This window comes from Rattus norvegicus, chromosome 5 (assembly GCF_021556685.1).
Source record: "Rattus norvegicus strain SHRSP/BbbUtx chromosome 5, alternate assembly SHRSP_T2T, whole genome shotgun sequence".
Taxonomy (NCBI): domain Eukaryota; kingdom Metazoa; phylum Chordata; class Mammalia; order Rodentia; family Muridae; genus Rattus; species Rattus norvegicus.
Genome location: NC_141538.1, coordinates 65,947,725 through 65,969,223, shown reverse-complemented (window position 1 = coordinate 65,969,223; position 21,499 = coordinate 65,947,725). Strand labels below are relative to the sequence as shown.

The window sequence follows — 21,499 nt, the reverse complement described above, 5'->3', positions numbered from 1 at the left end:
AGATGCTAAAATTAGCCCCTTCTTCTCCTAAGTTGCTTTTGGTCAGAGTGTTTTATCATAGCAATGAGTGAAATGTGGGGCGGTGTGACAGGGCATGTGTTTAGTTCCTGTGCTCCTGTGGCCTCCACTATAGAAGAGTACCGGCCTTGAAGGATGTTAACAAGAGTTTTTTTTTTTTTGTTGTTGTTGTTTTGTTTTTTTTTTTTTGTTTTTTTTAAATCATACATGACATATATAAGACAGTGCCAAGGATATAGCAAGCAATGGCTAAATACATATTAGTTATTATTATTTCTGTGGAATAAAGTGAAAAACGTATCCCTATCAGGAAAAAATTCAAGATGATACTATATCAAACAGAGAGCTCTGCCTTCCTTCCAGTGCCAGATGACGGCCAAGGCCAGGCTCTTCATAGGCTACAGCATGCGATGTCTTCATCTTTCAGTCCCGAGGCAGCGTTAGGCATCCATCTCTCCCCTCAGAACAGAGATATCACCGTTCAAGGGTCATGGGGCGGCCAGGTGTGGTGATGCTGTGTGCACTCTCGGCAGTCGGGAGGTTGAACTCAAGGCTAACCTGTGCTGTGTGGAAAGGCCTGGTCGATAACAAACAAAAACGACAGCAGAAATATATTCAGTGTTTGGTGAATGAATATAGCGCAGCAGATGTATTTATACATAAAAAATAAAAATATGTGCTAACAAGTGAGATCATGGTTCTGGAAAGGGAGATTATTCTAGGTAGGGAAAGGCAGTGGAATCGTAGAATCAGACAGCCGTGGTTTTGAGCCTTAGCGCTGTTTCTTTTGAAGTTAGGTGACCTCGGGGGCCGATTTAAACTCACTGAGATGGGAGTGGTGTCTGTTGGCCAGTGTCACTGAGATACCTCAGGTAAGTTGGGCGCCCTCTGTGAGGTCACAGAGCGGCTACTGTCCACACCAGCAGCAGTAGCAGGGCTTTCGTGATGCACTCTCACTTGCTACCTGGAAGGCTGGGCACAGGGAAGAATACTGGGAAACCAATGGTACTGGATGTGCTGGAAAGACTCAAGGAGAAATAGGGAGGGCAAGTGGAGCTGTTTGATTGGCATGGGAGAGAACACCAGGAGGCTGACCGTACTGTCTGGACTAAGGTTCGTCTTCCCTCCAAAGGCACGCTGAGACTTTATAGGATTTTAGACGGTGCAATGACGGTCCAGGGCTAGCAATGGGGGAAATGTTCCAGCTTTTTGTGCGGGGTAGGCTGGGAAAGTGAGCAGAATCAGAGGGGAATAGACCTCTCTTGAGGTTCCACCATGCTTCTAACGGAGGGGTGGAAAAAGCAGAGAAACAAGAACGACACAAGGGGGGCTGGGGCTTTAGCTCAGTGGTAGAGCGCTTGCCTAGCAAGCACAAGGCCCTGGGTTCAGTCCCCAGCTCTGGAAAAAAGAAAGAAAGAAAGAAAAAAGAACGATACAAGAGATACTGGCCAGATGGAGTTTATGGGGTCGTATAAGGTGGACTGCCAGGAGAGGTAGCACATACCTTTAATGTTAGCACTTAGCAGCCAGCCTTCTCTACAGTGAGTTCCAGGCAAGGCAAGACTATACATGGTGAGACCCTTATCAAAAATGAAAGGGAGGAGGAGGAGAGGAGGAGGAGAAAGGAGGAGAAAGGGGAGGAAGAGGAAAAGGAGGAAGAGGAGGAGGAAGAGGAGCAAGAGAAGGAGAAAAAGGAAGAGGAAGAGGAAAGGGAGGATAAAGGGGAAGAGGAGGAAGGGAAAGAAGAGGAAGAGGAAGAGGAGGAGGAAGAGGAGCAAGAGAAGGGGGAGGGAGAAGAGGAAAAGTTAGGCCTGGAGGTACAGCCTGTAATTCCAGATCCTAGCTATGCAGGAGGCTGAATCAAGAGGCATATTTGGTCACAGAGTATACTTGGCCAGCCTGGAAAATTTAGTGAAAAACCTGTCTCAAAATACAAGTCTTAAAAAAATAACAATAATAACAAACAAACAAACAAACAAACAAAAAACCCCTTGTCATTAAAAAAAAAAAGGGTTTGGGATGTAGCTTAGTAGCAGGTCTAGCAGGTATCCTGGGTTCATACTCCAGTACCATAAAAAATGTATTTCCTGTTCACTCCCCCCCCAAATAATATCAAACTCACCTCTCTTAAGAAGGCTTTTGGATTGTTTCTCTTTATCTTGTTTCGATGTCTGTCCCCCCATGTTCATTTGGTTTTGGTTTTATGAGAGGGAATCTCATGTAGCCCAGGCTGGCCTTGGATTCATACTAGGTAGCCAAGGTTAGCCTTGAACCTCTGGTCCTCTTGAACCTGGGATTATAGATGTGCGGTATCACACCTGTTTTATATGGTGCGGGGGGGGGGGGGGGGATCAGCCAGGCGGCTAGCAAGCACTTCTCCTGCTCAGCTGTGCTGGGGTTTAAGCTCCTCGTTGGCAAAGAATGATCATCAGGGAATACCTGAAGATGAGAGAGGCCGTCACGCTGGTTGAGGTTGGCACTAGGCATCACTGTAATACTTGAGAGGCGAGAGTTGAGTCAGCTGTGTAAGGTGCGAGTGTAAAGTCAAGAGGAGCAGGGGCTCGTCCTCAGTCAACCCCCACCCCACTCTAGGACGGCGAAAGAGCGGCCTGTGAGGAGGGGGTGGAGATGAGCGACTCTGGGAAACCACAGTCTACCAGTGAGTTTCAAGGAGAGAGGAAGTACTCAGCGTGAGTGAGCGAGCTGCAGAGAAGCTGACCAACAGAAGTTGAACAAGGACTATTGAGAATACCCTGATTAAGCCGGGATGTGGTGGTCCATGCCTTTGATCCCAGCACTCAAAAGGCAGAGGAAGGTGGATTTCTGTGGGTTTGAGGCCAGCCAGGGCTACACAAAGAGACCCTGTCTTGAAAATCAACAAGAAGCAAAACAAGAGGACTCTCTGATGGTTTAGGTGGAAGGAAGAGGAGACTGCAGGTGCCTGGGAAGGGAGTGCCATGGGAGGTCTTGCTGTTCAAGGTTTCATTGCAGGGCTGGTACTGAACTCAGTACCTCCCTAGGCCAGCGCCCTGCCTCTCAGCTACCCTCCCACCACCTGAAGTGTGGGGGTAGGAGGATCCAAGAATGTATTATTAGTTCCATTGTTCAGGAGAAACAGGTCTGTTGGTGACTTAATAAGGTGGAAGCAAAAGTCTTTCCCCAGGTGGGTGCCACTCCCTAAGGTGTAGTCACTGATGCCTACCGGAGTTATTATTAAATACTTTAATATTTGCATACACACAATAGAACAGGTGTACAATATAGTGTCATGTTTAATGTGAAAAGTTTGTGCGTATCCTTTTAAGGTAGTGGTGGCTAGATAGAAGCTAGGCTTCAGCTGTTCCTACGCTGTAGGGAGTATTATCTGGTGTTCCAAGCAGCATCTGTGTGAGCAGAGACAGTACACATTATCACATGACCACAGGCTGACAGGGAAGCAAGAGCCAACGAAGCTCCAGCCATTCTTTGAGGAACAACTGGAAGCTTCAGAAAGAGTTTTGTCAAGAAAAGGTGCAGTAACATGCCGCCCAGCACTCAGGAGGCAGAGGCAGGCGGACTTCTGTGAGTCGGAGGGCCAGCCTGGTCTACTTTTTTTTTTTTTTTCTTTTTTTTTCGGAGCTGGGGACCGAACCCAGGGCCTTGCGCTTCCTAGGTAAGCGCTCTACCACTGAGCTAAATCCCCAGCCCCTCAGCCTGGTCTACTTAGTGACTTCCAGGCCAGCCAGGGCTGTGTAGTGAGGCTCCTCCTGGGATTTTGTACCCCCTGCTGTGTTTAGGAACAGGACCCAGCCTCACTGGAACACTTCAGTTACACAGTGCACTGCCCAGATGTGTGGGCCTCATATCTGCACAGTGTCTCACTTCCTATAGAGCTCTCTTGGTCTCCTTACTCCTCACAGAACCCGCCAGATTATTCTGTTTTACAGAAAAAGAAACCAAGGAGTGGAAAGAATTAAGTGACTCTACCCAGATTACCCCGTGAGGGGATGGTGCTGCCCAAGTCTTTTGCTCTCTTGGGTGACTTTAAACCCTGCTCCTGTGGCTTTCACAGCACCACAGACTAAGCAGGTGACGAATAAAGCAGGCTCTCCTGCTCCTCTTTAAGGGCTTGCTCTAAAGTTCTATCAGTCAGTGATGCAGGCCTATAATTCTAGACACCTGGGAGGCTGGGGCAGGAGGATTGAAAGTTTAAATCTAGGGCTGTCGAGATGGCTCAGTGGGTAGAGGTGCTTGCTGCCAAGCCTGACCAGAGTACAATGCCTGGAATCCAAATGGTGTATGAAGTCTGTACCAGGGTGCACATGGGCCCATACCTTCTCCCTCTGCCCCCTCTCCACACATTTAAATAAAAAACTATTAAAAAAAAACCCCAATAACAAAACCCCTTAGTCTAGCCTCAAACAACACTATCATTTTTAAGTCAGCTTTGTTATTGAGTGAGCCGTGTCTGCTGCATGGCTAAGCTGTTTCCTCTGCTCTCTTATCTCCATGAAGACCTCCAGCCAGGGGTTCCTAAATGTTTACTTCCTTCCCTCCTATGCTTCTAGTCTATTTGGGTCTCTGAGAGACACAGCCAAGATCCGGCTCCTTAAGTAGACCTGCTGGGTGGCCAGGTGGGACAGCCATATGTCTTGAAACCTACCTCTGTGTAGTTCAAGAAGGGCCAGGCTTGGAGGCTGAGGGCCGGGGTTCCCAGCTCTTGCCGTCAGTCTAGCTCTGTGACTTTGGTTATACCAGTGTCCTCATGGAGTTTCTTGCTGTGAGAAGGCAGGACAGTAAGAGCTGTGTTGGAAAGAAGCTGTGAGGACCCAATAAATGCTAAATGAGGCCCTGTGTTAGGTTAATTGTCTGTTTCCACCATCTTGAAGAATCTTAATGATGTTCAAAGGAGGAGACCTGGGTTTTCATTTTGCCCTGGGCCTCAGCAAATTACTATCTGGTTTAACCTGTATGTCCACAGCCAAATCTATATTTAACCTCCCTGGGTGCCACAGTCTGTAATGAAGTGAATTGAATTGTTAGGAAAGAAACTGTTAGGTCAGTCTCCAGGCCTTCGTTCACTTCACAGCAGCAAAATCTGACAAGAAGGGAGACATGATTCCTGTCCAACTAAGCAACCTTCCTGCACATCCTGCTTTTCTGGTTCTCGGTCCCTCGCTGTCCTCCCTGGCTGAGACAGCACATTCAAACTAAAGTGCTCATCTCCCCACAACTTCCCCTTCTGGTAACGGCTCCATCTTCCCAGCCGTTTACTCCCGAACGTTTGTCTTTGGCTTTTCCGACCCATGTCCGATTTGTAAATTAACCCAGGCCACCTGTCCTATTTCTGACCACCACTTCTTTACCACGGTTGAAGCCCAAGCTGTGGTCACTTCTCACGTGGTTCATCTTTGTGTCCTTCTGACTGGTCTCCCTGTTTCACTCCCTTCTCAGTCCACACAGTATCCACAGCCATCCTTTAAAGACGGGAGTCAAAATTGCACCAGCCCCCTGCTCAGATCATCTGTGGCTGTCTATCCCACTTGGTCTCCTCTGAGCCCCCACTCCTTATCCTACCATCTCCTCAGATCCTCCAGGCCCTGTATGCTGTCAGCACCCTGGCTCTCTTTCCATTTTGTTAGCCTGTGCAAGTCAAGCCTCACCCTCCCACCTTACTTAAAGATTGCAGCCACCATTGCACCTTTATTCTTAGCTTATCATTCCTGGCTATTATTGTCTTTGGATGGACTTATATCTCTGTCTCTGTGTGTATCTGTCTCTGTCTCTGTCTCTGTCTCTGTCTCATTCCAGGGGTTCTGTATAACAGACAAAGCTGGCTGTCCTAGAACTCACATGAATCACTACACACACAGCTTCTGATCTTCTTTTATTTTTGACTTATTTCCTTTGTTTTTGTTCTTTTCTCTTTCTTTCCTTCTTTCTTTCTTTCTTTCTTTCTTTCCTTCTTCCTTTCTTCCTTTCATTCGCTCTCTTTTTTTTCTCTTTGAGACAGGGTTTCTCTGTGCAGCCTTGGCCGTCCTTGAACTCAGAGATCTGCTTCTTGAGTGCTGGGATTAAAAGGAAGTGTCACCGTCTTTTTTTTTTTTTTTTTTTTTTTTTTTTTTTTTTTTTTTTTTCGGAGCTGGGGACCGAACCCAGGGCCTTGCGCTTGCTAGGCAAGCGCTCTACCACTGAGCTAAATCCCCAACCCCTGTCACCATCTTTTTAAAGGCTGTAAACTAAGCTGGGCATTGGTGGTGCACACTTTTTATCTTAGCACTTGGGAGGCAGAAGCAGTCGGATCTATGAATCGAGGCCAGCCTAGTCTACAGAGTGAGTTCCAGGACAGCCAGGGCTATACAGAGAAAACTGTACAAACAAATAAATAATCTATAAACTACATAATGTCAGGGACTTTTTTTTTTTTTTAGTTTTTAAACAGGTCTCACTAATAGCCCAGGCTAGCCTTATACCCTCCTACCTCAGCCTCCTGGAGCTGGGCATTGATTTAAAAAAAAAAACAAAACTCTTGAATAGCTAGCTGGTGGCCCTGTTTTAAGTAATTCACAGCAGTGGGACATCTTCCCAGGTAGCTCTCTGCACACACAGAGCTGAGGCCACTTGTGGGGATGACTGGAGTCAAGTCTCCTTTGAGATCATGCTATGGGGACAAACAGGTGACTCGGGACTGGTGATTGCCTGTCCTGCCAGGAGCTTGTGGCCTCGAGGGAGGGTTTATGTGCATATGCACATAGCTTTAGAATAAGGCAGCCTTTGTTATAAAGACCTGGTCTAGGGGTACAATGCTTGGCCCCTCACACTCAGTAACAGAGGCAGACACAGAAGGATTGTACCCTTGGGCTCACAGCATGGCTATTTCTGTCCCAATTCCCGCTCTTGACCCTTATCACCTCAGAGACACCTTGCCTGACTTCCAATCTAGGTTTCTCCAAAGTGTCTCTACTGCTCCCTCCACCCTCAGTCTGTTGTCAACTTGAGACCCCACCCTCCCGAGCCTCTCACACTGCTTCTAGATACAGGGAGAGTGGTGCAGCCACAGAGAATGACCTTGGGGAGTTTTCATGGAGTACAAAGGATCTATGTTCTATCTCCTTCCAATAAAGATGTGTGTCCTTGGGCTGGCAACTTGCTCAGTTGGTACAGTACTCAGCTAGCATTCATGAAGTCTTGGGTTCTGACTTCTCATCAGATACTCCCGGCATGGTGGTCCCCACTTGTAATTTTAGTACTCCTGGCATTGGAGAGGGAGGGAGAAGGGTAAGACATTCCAAACTCAACTTCAGCTACATACTGAGTTCAAGGTCAACCAGGGATACATGAGACTGTGATTTAAAAAAATAATGTACTCCATCCCTTTTGAGTACAAAGAACTCAGGGACTACATTGCCCACCTCTGTGGCCTGACAATTTTGCTCAGAAGGTAGATAGCACAGGGTGCACATCCTGTCCAGTCTACTCCATCCCTGAATAGGTATCAAGAACTCTGGAGGAAATCTGATTTAGAAATAGTTCTGCCATCCTCTGAAGGTGTTCTCAGAAGGATTCTATAACACTGTTTTATTGAACTATTACCCAACTATTAAAAATTAGAACATTCTAGGGCCAGACATGGGGCACATGACTTTAATCTCAGCAGGCAGAGGCAAGTGGAACTCTGACTTCAAGGATAGCCTAGTCACATAGGAAGATCCAGGACAGCCAAAGCTATATAGAGAGACTCTGTCTCAACAAACAAACAAACAAACAAACAAACAAACAAACACCAAACCAAAACAAACAAACAGAAAACCAGAAAAAGCCCAAACAATAACAAAACAAAACCCAGAAACCAAACTAAGAGTTACAGCATTTAAAATGCTGGTCTAGGGGTTGGGGATTTAGCCCAGTGGTAGAGTACTTGCCTAGCAAGCGCAAGGCTCTGGGTTTGGTCCCCAGCTCAAAAAAAAAAATAAATAAATAAATAAAAATTAAAATGCTGGTCTAGATTATAAAACATAATTTTCAAAGATTATATCGTCGAAGCCTTTAATTCTATATATGAAAACCAAAAACATTTAAAAGGTATATTAGAAAATGCCTCTTATTCTTCTCCATGAGGTCCCTCTGACTAGCACTCCCCTGAGAGTTCCCTGGATTTTCAATACTTTACTTGCAAGATGGAGAGGTAAGGAACAGGAGGTGTGAACCTTGCTTGTTTACCGCAAAGGTAACACTTTAGTGGTGGGGACTTGGGGGTTTGCTGTATTGTCACCAATTCTTTTCAGAATGTTTCAAACAACATTCCTCAGCTACCATGATATCACACATACCTAATCCTAGCACTCAGGAATCTGAGGCAGGAGGACGGTGAGTTGAGTTCTGCCTGGTTGGTGATCCTGTTCAAAGCAAACAAGAATAAAGAAGGGAAGTAGATCGAGTTATGTTAAACTCAATAAGAAACTCATGTGTGCCACCACACTCTACTAATTACCACCTTTCTGTGTGTTCTCTTATACCCACATATAACATAGAGAAGGTATATAGTACATGTGCACATAAAGAGAGAGAAGGTAGCCAGAGAGGTAGAGGAAGGAGACAGAGGTTCTCATGTAGCCCAGGCTGGTCCCTACTTCCAGCTTCTTAAACAGATAGCTGAGGACAACCTTGAACTTCTGACCCTTCTGACTGTACCTGTCAAGTGCTAGGATGGCAGTTTATGCCACTGTGCTGGGCCCACGTCCTTACTAATAGTAAAGCACCTAACATGTATTGACATGAGTGTGTTAGATACCAAAGGTACCGTCTCCATGTTCCAGGTCTGTGCTGGCTCCAGGCTAACTTGAACTAGGAAGGCTCTGGAACTCAAACCTTTTTCCTCTCAGTCTATCTCCAGAACACAATGGGCCCTGTGTCTCCTGACCTTGGCCTCCATATTCCCTCTTTGGCTGAGCCGTGGTTTCCTGTGCCTACTGCTGTCTTCAGGCCACTTATCCGCTGGAGAGCAGTTCCTTCGATTTCAACTTCATTTCTGGAACATAATGCCAGGTCTTTTCACTCAGAGAGGCTCCCCCCGCCACCTGCCTCTCCGGTCCGTTAACAGCAGGCTTCACTAGTCATTGACTGGTGAGCAGTGGAGGTTAGCTTTGTTAGCCTAGTTAGGGCTTTGTGTCTATTGTCTATTCTAGGGTCACAACAGCAAGGCTTGCTGATAGTTTGCAACAGCTTACGGTGAAAAGAGCCAGTCCTAGGAAGATTAATCAATAGTCTACCTAGGAAGATTAATCGATAGCCAACTCTATAGGCTTCACTTTCATAAGAAATGTCTGAAACAGGCAAGAGTGATTGTTCACTCACTTGGCAAGTAGAGGCACAGGAAAGGGATGTGGGTTGCTCTGGGCCATGGAGTTGGTCAGAGCCTAAACCCAGGGTTCTTCCTATACATGGCCACCTCCATTCATGAAAAAGCCATCCTTCCGGCCACAGCTTGGAATGGCATAGCCATTTGGTGTCCTAAAAAGGAACCCAGGCACATAGCAGTATGGCTGCTGAGCAGGAAGCCCCACATGACTGACTGTGCCATAGGGGTTCCCTGTATAAAAGTGAAGCTTGCAGGATGACAGGGCCATTGACAACCATCCCCCCTCCTTCACACCTGTGCAGTGTGATAAAGAAAGTGGAATTCGCCCACAGCTGTGGTCTAACCAGATAAAACTTTTAGGCGGGAAGTGACAAGCAGACTTGAATGTGTGTCTGTGGTTTTTTTTTTTTAAGTGTTAGTTTTGATATTTTCAAAAAGCTTTTAGGTTGCTTGTGAAGTCGGAGCAAATACCAAGAAGGCGTTGTGGCAAGATGGATGTGAGGAAGGACCAATCTCATCTGACGCTCAACCAGACCCCTGAAGCTCATGTAGAGAAGTCCCATGCTCCAGGTAAAGACAGAGTGGGGCTGCTGGGGGATGCTGCTTTCCTCTTTCTTTTTTCTTTTTTTAGTTGTTTGGGAACTGGTTAGATGAAAGGGGCAGTGGGATGCATCTGTGGGAAGATGGGCCTGACTCACTGAGCTGCATTTGGATGCTAGGAACTTAACAGTCTAGAGCAACCCGAGGGGAAATAAAGAAATTGTTAGTGAGAAATTCTCTGAAATAGGAGAGAGTGGAGATACCCAGCACTGGGCAGCTGTGGCAGGAGGATCCAACTCCTCCTGTTCTGTGACAGAGCCAGTTGGCAGGACGTTTGGAAGGATGTGACAACAGGAACTCCTCTAGGGTCTGACCTGTCCGAATGCTTACTCTTTTGGCTTTTAATTTATCTTAAGATCTATTCTAAAGTAACATTTCTCTAAGTGTTGTGTGGAACCCTGGGCTCTAAGTTATCCTAGGGCACAGTTTGAAAACTTTTAGCTTTTAATGAACCCATAGACTCTTTCTTGGACTAAAAAAACTTAAATACACAGGCTCGATCACAAAGGTCATCATTGTATTAAGATGGCTATCAACACTGTTAAAATCATGATATAGGGGTTGGGGATTTAGCTCAGTGGTAGAGCGCTTGTCTAGCAAGCGCAAGGCCCTGGGTTCGATCCCCAGCTCCGAAAAAAAGAATAGAAAAAAAAAATCGTGATATAGCAGTATATGTGCTTACTTATAGATGTGTTAAGTCATAGCATACATAGTATCAAATCCGAAAAGAATCCATATCCACAAGTGATCACACTGACGCCACACGCAAGAACTGTAGTGCCAAGTAGGAAAAAAAATATCCCGTCATTTCTTTGAGTGATAGACAGCCACACTGCTGAAACCACTGTGGCTTTTTACTCACATTCCTACTTTGAAGAAAATTATATTTGGAGTTTGGTAAAAATATAATTTATATCTATTGAGGATCCAGGAGCTGGGAACATAGTTCAGTAGCATAATGCTTGACTAGCATGTGTGAGGCTCTCGGTTAAATTCCCAGTGCTACTAGATAAGGAGGAAGGAAGGAAGGAAGGAAGGAAGGAAGGAAGGAAGGAAGGAAGAGAGAGGGGGGGAGGGAGAGAGGGAGGAAGGAAGAGAGAAAGAAGGAAAGGAAGGAAGGAAGGAGGGAGGAAAGAAGGAAGGAAGGAAGGAAGGAAGGAAGGAAGGAAGGAAGGAAGAGAGAGAGAAAGAAAGCAAACTGTTGCCCCAAGAACAACAGGAGTCCTGGTCCAAGGGCACTTCCTTTCTTGGACTGCCAGTGCAGAGCAGACACCCCCACATGCTGAGAGGCTCTGTGTTAAAGAACTACTAGTTTTTCTCAAATTTAGGTCATAGTAGACTTAAAATTTTTTTTCTTGAAAAATTGTGTAGTGTTGTACATTGTCATACATGTGGATATGTCTGTATTTGTGCGCACAGTGGGTACAGACACATAGGCATGTGTGCTTAGGCCAGAGTTTGACATCAGGTGTCTGTTTCACTCATTGTTCTCTACCTTAGATACTGAGTTAGAGTCTCACACTGAACCCAGAGCTTGCTAGTTTGACTAGATGACCTAGCTGGTTAACTTTGGGGACCCCTGTCTCAGGCCTTACAAACTAGGATCACATGCAGGCCAACAATACCCACTTAACCCATATAAGTATGGGCACTGGATATGTATGAACTCTGGTCCTCATGTTTCTGTGGTAAGTGCTTTACCTGATGAGCCATCATCTCAGCCCAGAATTTGCTGTTCATAGTACCCTTAGTGTCCCAAATAATTTTTTTTAAGATTTTTTTTATTTATTGTATGTATGTGAGTACACCGTAGCTGTCTTTAGACATACCAGAAGAGGGCATCGGATCTCTTTACAGATGGTTGTGAGCCACCATGTGGTTGCTGGGATTTGAACTCAGGACCTCTAGAAGAGCAGTCCGTGCTTTTTTTTTTTTTTTTTTTTTTGGGTTCTTTTTTTCGGAGCTGGGGACCGAACCCAGGGCCTTGTGCTTCCTAGGCAAGCACTCTACCACTGAGCTAAATCCCCAACCCCCAGTCCGTGCTCTTAACCGCTGAGCCATCTCTCCAGCCCCCCCCAAATAATTTTTAATAAATACAACCGTAAGGGCAGAATCTAATAATAAAAGCATCAGTCGAGCAGGGTTTGCTGGTACATGTCTCTGGTCCCAGCAGAGTTAGGATAAGGAATTCGAGGCCAGCCAGGGATGTACCAGAGAGAGACCCTGTCTACCATTCCTCCAAGAGAAAAAAAAAACAGTTATGTGAATATGCTTACTTCAGTTGGATATTATTATTTGGTCTTTTATGATAGGGTTTCTCTGTGTAGCCCTGGCTGTCCTGGAACTCACTCTGTAGACCAGGCTGGCCTCGAACTCAGAGATCTTCCTGCCTCTGCCTCCCGAGAGATGGGATTAAAGGTGTGCCCCATCATGCCAGGCTATGAGTTGATTTTATTACAGTTTTACATATAAGGAAAAATGACAAGTGGTAATGATATTCTGTGTTTTCCCATGAGTGGGCTGAGTGGCCAGAGAAGGTGTCACCTAGCTTAAGCACCATGTCACAAGAAGATTATAGTGTTGAAGGCTGTGTCACAGAACTGTTTTTGACCTAATGTTGGATGAATAAAAGATAAAAATCTTGGTAAAAATCACTACTCTGTAATATGTGGCATGGATGGAGAGAGTGAATGCAGTAAAGACAGGTCATTATGTCAGAAACGATAGAATAAAGCCTTTTAAAAAATTACCTGTGCAAATATAAATTTATTTTGAGTGGGTCAGTAGGTTGATAGCACACTTCTGAACAAATCTGTGTAGGTCTCAAAGCTTTTCACACTTAAATGCTCATTAAATGCCTGCTCCAGCCTTTAATCCCAGAACTTAGGAGGCAGAAGCAGGTGGATCTCTTGAGTTTGAGGCTAGCCTGGTCTATGGAGCAAGTTCCAGGACAGCCAGGGCTACACAAAGAAACCCTGTCTCAAAAAACAAAACAAACAAACAAAAAACCCTAAAAACTAAAGAAAACTGTTTTGCTCCCTGGGTATGTTGCTGTAAGTCTTTAATCTCAGCGCTCCTAGTGCAGAGACAGGTGGAGCTGTGAGTCCAAGGCTAGCCTACACAAGTTCCAGGTCCAGGCTACATACTGAGACCCCTATCTAAAAAAAGAAAAAAAGAATCTTCTCCACATTTCTTTTCTTTTCTTTTTTTTTTTTTTTTTTTGACTGTGTAAGGATAGGGAAGACCTAGTCCTTGAACTCATAAATCCAGGACAAAACCCAGGGTAGTATTTCTAAAATTCTGTAGGTATCTGGAGAGATGGCTCAGCAGTTAGGAGCACTGGCTGTTTTCTCTTCCAGAGGACCTGGGTTCAATTCTCAGCGCCCACATGGCAGCTCCCAACTGTCTCTAACTCCAGATCTAGGGAATCTGATGTCCTCTGCTGGCTTCCTTAGGCACCAGCCATTCATTCCTGTGGGGCACAGACACACACGCAGGCAAAAACACCTGTCCGTGGGAAATAATATGATGTAAAGGTAAATAAATCATAACTTGTGACCAAGCTTGTGTGGTGAGATATTTGCTTAGGCACACCATGGGTCACCGGTACACACTGCAGTAACTTCGCTTTTCACCCGGCAGACATCATTGGATCTTGGAGTTTGAGAAACAGAGAACAACTGAAGAAGAGAAAAGCTGAGGCACAGGGGAGGCAGACGTCACAATGGCAACTTGGGTAGGTTCCTTTCCTAAGAGGGGAGTGAGCGTGGGTGTGGCACGGCGGTGCTCCTGCTCACACAACCTTCACAACAGTCGTCCGAGTCGCCTGGTGTTGTGCCTGTGTGTTTTTGCTTTAAATTTATTTTTTATTTTTTATTTTTTTTCAGAGCTGGGGACCGAACCCAGGGCCTTGCGCTTGCTAGGCAAGCACTCTACCACTGAGCTAAATCCCCAACCCCCCCGTGTGTTTTTTCTTTGTGTGTTTGCTTCTAATGTAGAGTCCAGTGGGTTAACTCTCTTGCCCAAGGTCACAGCAGTAGAGTCGTGACACAAGAAACTTCCCCTGCTTTCTTTCTCTGTGTCTCCATCAGCCCCTGCGGCAGACATCCAGGGAAGCTTCTGTTACCCTTTATTGGTTTTGCCAGTGTTTAAAGGGTACTTTAGGTCTGATTTGGTGGTGCATACAAGCGCTCAAGAGGTGGTGTTGGGAGATCGGGACTTTAATGCTTCACAGGGCTTAGTGAGAACGCAAATTGAAACACAAAGACTGACTCTTTTGCCTGCTCTTGGGACCCTTTTCCTCCTACTGAGTTCAGCCTTGATGTGAAGATGTACACCTAGTCCTGTTGTAACTTGTTATAACTTGTTTTGTTTGGTTGATAACCATGGGGCCCCCGCTCTTTTCTAAAGGGAAACAGAGGAGAAGTGCATCTGTGGAAGAGGGGATGTGGGGGGAAGGAAGGGAGGAGAAACTGTGATCTGGATGTAATATATGAGAGAAGAATACATTTAAAAAATAATAATAAAAAAAGAGAGGATACACGGCATGATGGCTCACACCTAAAAATCATACAACCTGAGAAGCAAAGGCAGGAGGATTGCTGTGAACTCCAGGCCAGGCTTTGCACTACAGAGTAAAACACTGTGGAGCTGGAGAGAGAGATTAACAGTTAAAAAATACATATTGCTTTTGCCAAGGACACAAATTTAGTTCTTACCATCCACATGGAGCTACTTGAAAGTACCTATAGCCCGCTCCACAGGGGCCCCTACGTCTCCAGACTCACGAGTGTACAACTACACACACACACACGCACACACACACACACGCACACATACACACTACACACACACACATACATCACACACATACACACACATACACACACACGCACACACACACGTATACACACACCACACACACGTACACACATACACACACAAACACACACACACACGCACACACACACCACACACATACACACACACATACACACACACGCACACACACACGTATACACACACCACACACACGTACACACATACACACACAAACACACACACACACGCACACACACACCACACACATACACACACATGTATACACACACATACACACATACATACACACACCACACACACATACACACACACGCACACACACAAGTATATACACACACACGCACGCACACACACATATACACACACACCACACACACATACACACACATACACACACACCACACACATACACACACAAACACACATGTATACACACACATACACACACACACCACACACATACACGCACACACAAACACATATGTATACACACACACCACACACACATACACACACAAACACACATACACACACATACACACATACACACACAAACACACATACACACATATACACAACACACACGTATACACACACACACGTGCGCACACACACATACACAATACACACATGCACACACGCGCACACACACAAACACGTGTTACATGCACTTCCCTCCCACATAAAATACATAAATGTAAGGGGAAAATTATCATTTGACAAGGTTGGAGTTAGGCTTGGTGCTGAGCATCTAGAATCTAGCATTTGGGAGAGAAAGGCAGAGGATCACCAAGTTTGAGGCCAGCCTGGGCTACATAGAAAGACCTTGTCTCAAAACTAAGACAAACAACAAAAAAAGGATTTCATAATCGTCTTGTTACCTTGGAATAACAGTTCAAAAGGCTGAGGTGACAAGCTTGGCACGATGTCGCACACCTTTAAAACCCCAGCACTCCGGAGGCAGAGGAAGGCGAATCTCTGAGTTTGAAGCTAGCCTGGACTACAGAGAGTGTTCCAGGACAGCTAGAGCCCTGTTTTGAAAAGAGAGAGAGAGAGAGAACAAATGCTGAGATGCTGTAACATTACCCTTGGGGTCCCTGTACCTTTATTTGGTTTAATTTTTTAAAGAGAGGGCCTCAGAGCCATGTGTACTGACACACCTTTAGCCCCAGCACTGGGAAGCCAGAGATATCTGAGTTTGAGCCTGGTCTGCTCTACATGGTAATTCTCAGGCTACCTAGTAAAACACAGTTGCAAAATGACAACAAATAAAAAAGGTAGGTCTCACACTAGCCCAGGCTGGTCTGGAACTCAAGTCAGTCCTTTTCCTCAGGTTGTAGAATACTGTGCTTACAGGTATATGTCACCATAGCCACAACCCAGGACTTCTGTGGGGAGTTCTGTCTACTCATATAGGGCATTTCTATCCAAATCCAGGATTTTATCCTTTTTGAGACAGGGATTCTCTGTGTAGTCCTGGCTGTCCTGGAACTCACTCTGTAGACCAGGCTGGCCTCAAAGTCAGAGATCCCCCTGCCTCTGCCTCCCGAGTGCTGGGCTAAAAGGTTTATGCCACCACCACCTGGCTTCTTAAAAGTTATATTTTAAATCACATTTTATTTATTTAGTATGTGGGTATGTGGGAGCATCCAAGCATTTAGAAGTCAGAAGACAACTTGTAGGAGTAGGAGTCAATTCTCTCCTACCACCGCATGGACCCTGGGAACAAATTCAGGTCATCAGGCTTAGCAGAAAGTGCTGAGCCATCTCCTCAGCCCTAATTAAACATTTTAATTACTTGCCAACCAGTGGATTTCCATAGGCTTTTCCATACATCTTTAGTTTGGGTTAACACATTCCCTCTCTCTTATGAAGGTATTTGGGGGTGGGGGTGGGGAGGCAGCAAGAAGACACCGTCAAGGGTGACCATCAGGGACACCATCCACCTCCTTTGAGACAGGGTCTCTCTCATTGGTCTGAGCTCATCAATTAGGTTCAACTAGCTGGCCCAGGGATCTCTGCCTCACCAGCTCTGAAATTATAAACTCATGGTACCACATACTCCATATTTTTACATGGGTGCTAAAGATAGCTAGAACTCAATCAAGCCACTGGACTATCTCCCCAAGTGTTCCCCTCCTCCCTCCGTTCCTCCTTCCTCATTGTGTGTGTGCACAAGCACACACACACACACACATACACTTGAGAATTACTTTATCTATGAAACCATAAACTCCTAAAAGAACACTTTCCTAACATGGATTATTCATTTTGCAAACATGGAAATTGACATCTGGGGAGAGTAAGTGCTTGTTTAAGGTCGTGTAAAAAGGGCACAGGACAGGGGTGGGTATTGGAAGCATTCATTTGAATCCTGTAGCTCTGTTGTCATTAATTCTGGTCTCTCTGCAGAGAACAGAAAAAACGCAAGTATCAGAGAACAGGAAAAGGTAATCGAAGAGGCCGAAAGAGACAAGGGAATGTGGAACAAAAGGCAGAGTCTTGGTCACAAACAGAAAACGAAAGGGTACAGGAGGTATTGGTACCTGCTGAGGAAGAAACTGAGTACTCTGGAAACACTGCAACTCAAGCCCTTCCCTTGAGAGCATCCCCCACAAAAGCTGTGCCTACAGAACACTGTTCTGAAGTACCCCAAGAAAGCTTGCAGTGCCAAGAAATAACTATACAGAACCATTCTCAAACACACCAACGAAGGGACAAAGCTGAAGCTCTCTCTCCTACCACGTGCCAAGAAATAGGAGTACTTCAATATTCTCCTAAGATGTGCCAAGATATGGCTGAACCTGAGGCACGCTCACCTAAAATGTGCCAGGAGACAGCTGTGCCCCAAACCTATTCTCCCAAAGCACACGAAGATATGGCTGAATATGAGGCACTTTCGCCTAAAATGTGCCGGGAAACACCTGTGCCACAATACCATTCTTCCAAAATACCCCAAGATATGACCGGACCTGAGGCGTTAGCTCCTGATATGTGCCAAGAAACAACTGTGTCCCAAAACCATTCTTCCAAAGTACCCCAGGATATGGCTGGACCTGAGGCGCTCTCTCTTAAAATGTGCCAGGAACCAACTGTGCTTCAAGAACATACTTTGAAAATATGCCAAGATGTGGCCAGACCTGACGTCCTCTCTTCTAAAACACATCAAGAGATGACTGTTCCCAAAGCCCTTCCCTGTATAACACCTGGAGATGCTGCTGGCCCAGAAGGATGCTCCCCCAAAACACTCCCCCAGTCAGATGTAACCCCCATGTCAGTCACACCAGGAAAAAATACTTCCCACCCAGATCTGGGAACGGCTGTGGCTGAAGGCTGCTTTTCTGAAGCCGGAGAATGCATTGTATCTGAAGACATTTCTACAAAAACACACCAAGAAGCAGTTGAACCTAAATTCCTTTCTCACAAGACTTACAAAGAATTCACTGTGCCTATAGTCTCCTCTCATAAAACCATCCAAGAATCACCTGGGCCTGAAGAATATTCACCTGGAAGCCGTCATGAAATGTCAGAGCCTGAAGACCTCTCTATCAAGACCTGTAAGAACAGGGATGGGCCTAAACACAGCCTTCCAGAAGGAGCCCAGGAAGTAGGTGGGGCCCAGAGGCAGGACCCTGATGCACAGGATATCGAGGACGCTGGTGCTTTCTCTCAAGGTAGGGGATTTGTACAACAGCAGCTCCCTCAGAGTTTGTGATTTAAAGCTGTCTTTGACAGTAGCCAGTTATTTCAATGGGAACTACGAATATCACTGGATCTTTTCTTTTCTTTTCTTTTCTTTTTTTCAGAGCTGGGGACTGAACCCAGGGCCTTGCGCTTGCTAGGCAAGCACTCTACCACTGAGCCAAATCCCCAACCCTTCACTGGATCTTTTTTAAGTAAAATGTATTTTTGGGCTACCAACCCTCTATTGGCACGTTTCCAAAAAAATTTAAGAAATTGAAAATTCTAGTTACCTATTCTGAGAAGCTACACTAAAAAAGTTCTTTTTGTTTTTTTGAGCTAGAACTCACGATGTAGCTGTGCTGGTTGGTTTTCATGCTCAAAACCAAATTCTAGTCCTTTGGAAGAGTAGCAAGTGCTCTAAAGTATACAGTCATTTCTCCTAAGCACTCCCCCCACCCCTGTTAAAACACAAAATCCTGAGCTGGGGGTTGTGGTCCACACTTTTAATCCTAGCACTTAAGAGGCAGACGCAGAGGCAGGCGGATCTCTGTGGATTCTAGGTCAGCCGCCATAGTGAGTTCCACACAGCTAGGGCTATGTTTCAAAAACCAAACCAAACAAGCACACAAAAAGCACCTGGGGCTGAATGAGCGCGGCCTGGGTAGTGAAGAGCGTACACTTACTGTTCTGGAGAAGGACTCAAGTTGGGCTTCCAGCACTCATGTGGCGGCTTATAACCGCCCGCAATTCCAGGGGACTTAATGCCCTTCTCAAGCATCACAGGGTCCCGCATGCTCTGGGTACACATAACACGCATATAATTACATGTGTCCAAAACAGAGCACCCACTGCTCTGTATGAAAAGAATCCCATTGTTCCCGTGATGTGGCATTTTAGTAGTTAAGACTCTGATCCAATGCAAACGTGTCTGCAAGCATGGAATCTATTTGCATTTTGTTTGATTTTACAGACCTGGAGGAAGGAAACAAAGCAGATCAAGACCCAGAAACTCCAGCGGGTCCACAGGGTCCTCAAAAGATCTGTCCAGAAAATGATGTCCACAGCTCTGCTCTATTTTAACAGTGCTCGGTGATGAAGCTGCAGACCAACTCCGTACAGCATACGTGTCTCTTGTGATTTTACTGAAACACCGCAGCGATCACTAAAATTTGCATTGCTATTTTAACTCATGTTTTTTCATTTGTAGATCTTATCTGAAGGAGAGAACTAACATTTTTAAGGCTCTAACACATAGACAATAACGTGTGTGTGTGTGTGTGTGTGTGTGTGTGTGTTTGTGCCTGTGTGAGCGCCTGACAGTGTGTATTTGTATATGGGGGAAGACAGTAAGAGCGGGGAAAGGCTGAGTAATTGATTTTCCCCTCTGAGAAGAAACATATATTTAGTGATTCTGAGGAAAAGATAGCAATTTAATATGAACACTTAGCATTTTGAAAGTATATAGTTTCTTGTGAATTTTGTCAATTAGTGAGGTTGTAGCAACATCAGAATTTTACTCAAACTTTACATGTCTCTTTGAGTTAATCAGAACAATTCTTATTCTAAAAATTCTTGCAAGTTTTTTTTTTGAATTGATAAATGCCATTTATTTCTGTGTGAACCTGGACTTTTTATTTCTATTTTTTAAACTGTTACTTGTAAAAAAAAATGTACATCATCATTTCTATGGCTTTAGCTGTGTTACCAAGACAGCATCTTGGTTTATGCTGGGGTTATAAAACGCCTAAATGGCTCAGTGCCTTTGCTCACTAGGTTAATCTGATCACATGGAGGAACACAGCAGAAAAAAATTATTCCAAAAGAAAAGTGCCGAGTGCAACAGGCTCCTCTCTGAGCAGCCTACGCCCTAGCTCTTCAGTGGTTTCCTTTCTGTGGCTCTTTCTCTTAAACCTCATGCTTAAAATCCATGTTAAAGTATTATTAATAAACTCCCCCAAACCAAAGGAAACAGTGTCGGCGCCGTATGAATAGCGCATGCAGTGGGAGGGATGGGGAGAATCTGCACAGGAGACCCAGGGCCGTACAGTTCAAGGTCAAGTAAACTTCATGCTAACTGTCAATGTCAGGTCCATATGGAAGAGTTGGTTTACCTGCTAAAAATCTACCACACGGCAGCTAATCTATTATTGATGTGTGGAGACCCACCTGGACCGGGAGTTTACAGGAGGCTGTGAGATATCTGACATGGGTACTAGGAACCCCTGCCCCCTTTTCTTGAGCCAAGGCTCTTGATCTGGGGAACCAGCCATGTAGATTATGATGGCTTCAAACTCAAAAGATCTGCCCACCTTTTTGCATCATGAGAGGCATCTAAGGCACACACACCACACTGGGCCATAGAAAGTACTCTTAACCAGTGAAGCCGTGTCTTTAGCCCTGATAGACTTGTAGACTTACATGACCTAATAGTTTATCAGGAAACTGAGGAGTAAGGCTTTTCCACAGCGAAGCTGAAGTTCTCATATTTCAGGAATTCATCTGATGACAATGGTCACAGTGACCTGAAAAGGACAGGAGACCAGGGGCAGGGACAGACAGTGCTGGGTGGGAAAATATTTGAAAACATTCCCTGATATTTTGTTAGTTTGGATTTTCCTTGGGCTTTTTATAACTTTGGCAAATAAAAGCTCATTCAGCAAGACCGTGCTAGACTCTGAGGCTACATCAAAAAGACAAGCCTGTTCCCCTGCAGGGGTGGCACAGAGCAGCACGAGCCACCAGGGGAGCCTTCAAGTATACAGGCGCTCAGGACTCTCCCTTAGGGTTTTATACTTTATGTGACATCTACACATGGACATTTTTGTCCTTATGGCTTTATGTCTAAGGTTTTACATTTTTAAATGTATTTTTATGAGTACGAGTGCTTCCTGCGTGCACGTGCAATGCTTGGTGCCCACAGAAGTCAGAAGACAGCATCAGATCCCTTGGAACTGCATTTATGGAGAGCTTTGTGTGTCCATGTGGGTGCTGGGAATTGAACCCAGGTCCTCTGCAAGA

General features: G+C 45.3%; 1 protein-coding gene across 4 annotated transcripts; it reads left to right on the top strand.

Moving 5' to 3' along the window:
* The first annotated feature begins 981 nt into the window (after positions 1-981).
* Positions 982-20,442, top strand: Hemgn (hemogen). Of its 4 annotated transcripts, XM_087660046.1 has the most exons (6): positions 982-1,131; positions 9,794-9,925; positions 13,598-13,691; positions 17,210-17,247; positions 18,253-18,471; positions 19,452-20,102. In XM_087660046.1, the coding sequence occupies exons 2-6, from the start codon at positions 9,847-9,849 to the stop codon at positions 19,559-19,561; spliced, it is 540 nt and encodes a 179-aa protein (XP_087516172.1). In that variant the 5' UTR covers positions 982-1,131; positions 9,794-9,846; the 3' UTR covers positions 19,562-20,102.
* Positions 20,443-21,499: the final 1,057 nt, after the last annotated feature.

Bases quoted from the DNA above. Each gene is read 5' to 3' on its own strand.
- Hemgn (XM_087660046.1), top strand. From the start codon at position 9,847: ATGGATGTGAGGAAGGACCAATCTCATCTGACGCTCAACCAGACCCCT. The intron at 9,926-13,597 runs GTAAAGACAGAG...TTCACCCGGCAG, and splicing joins AGAGAAGTCCCATGCTCCAG to ACATCATTGGATCTTGGAGT. The intron at 18,472-19,451 runs GTAGGGGATTTG...TTGATTTTACAG, and splicing joins CGCTGGTGCTTTCTCTCAAG to ACCTGGAGGAAGGAAACAAA.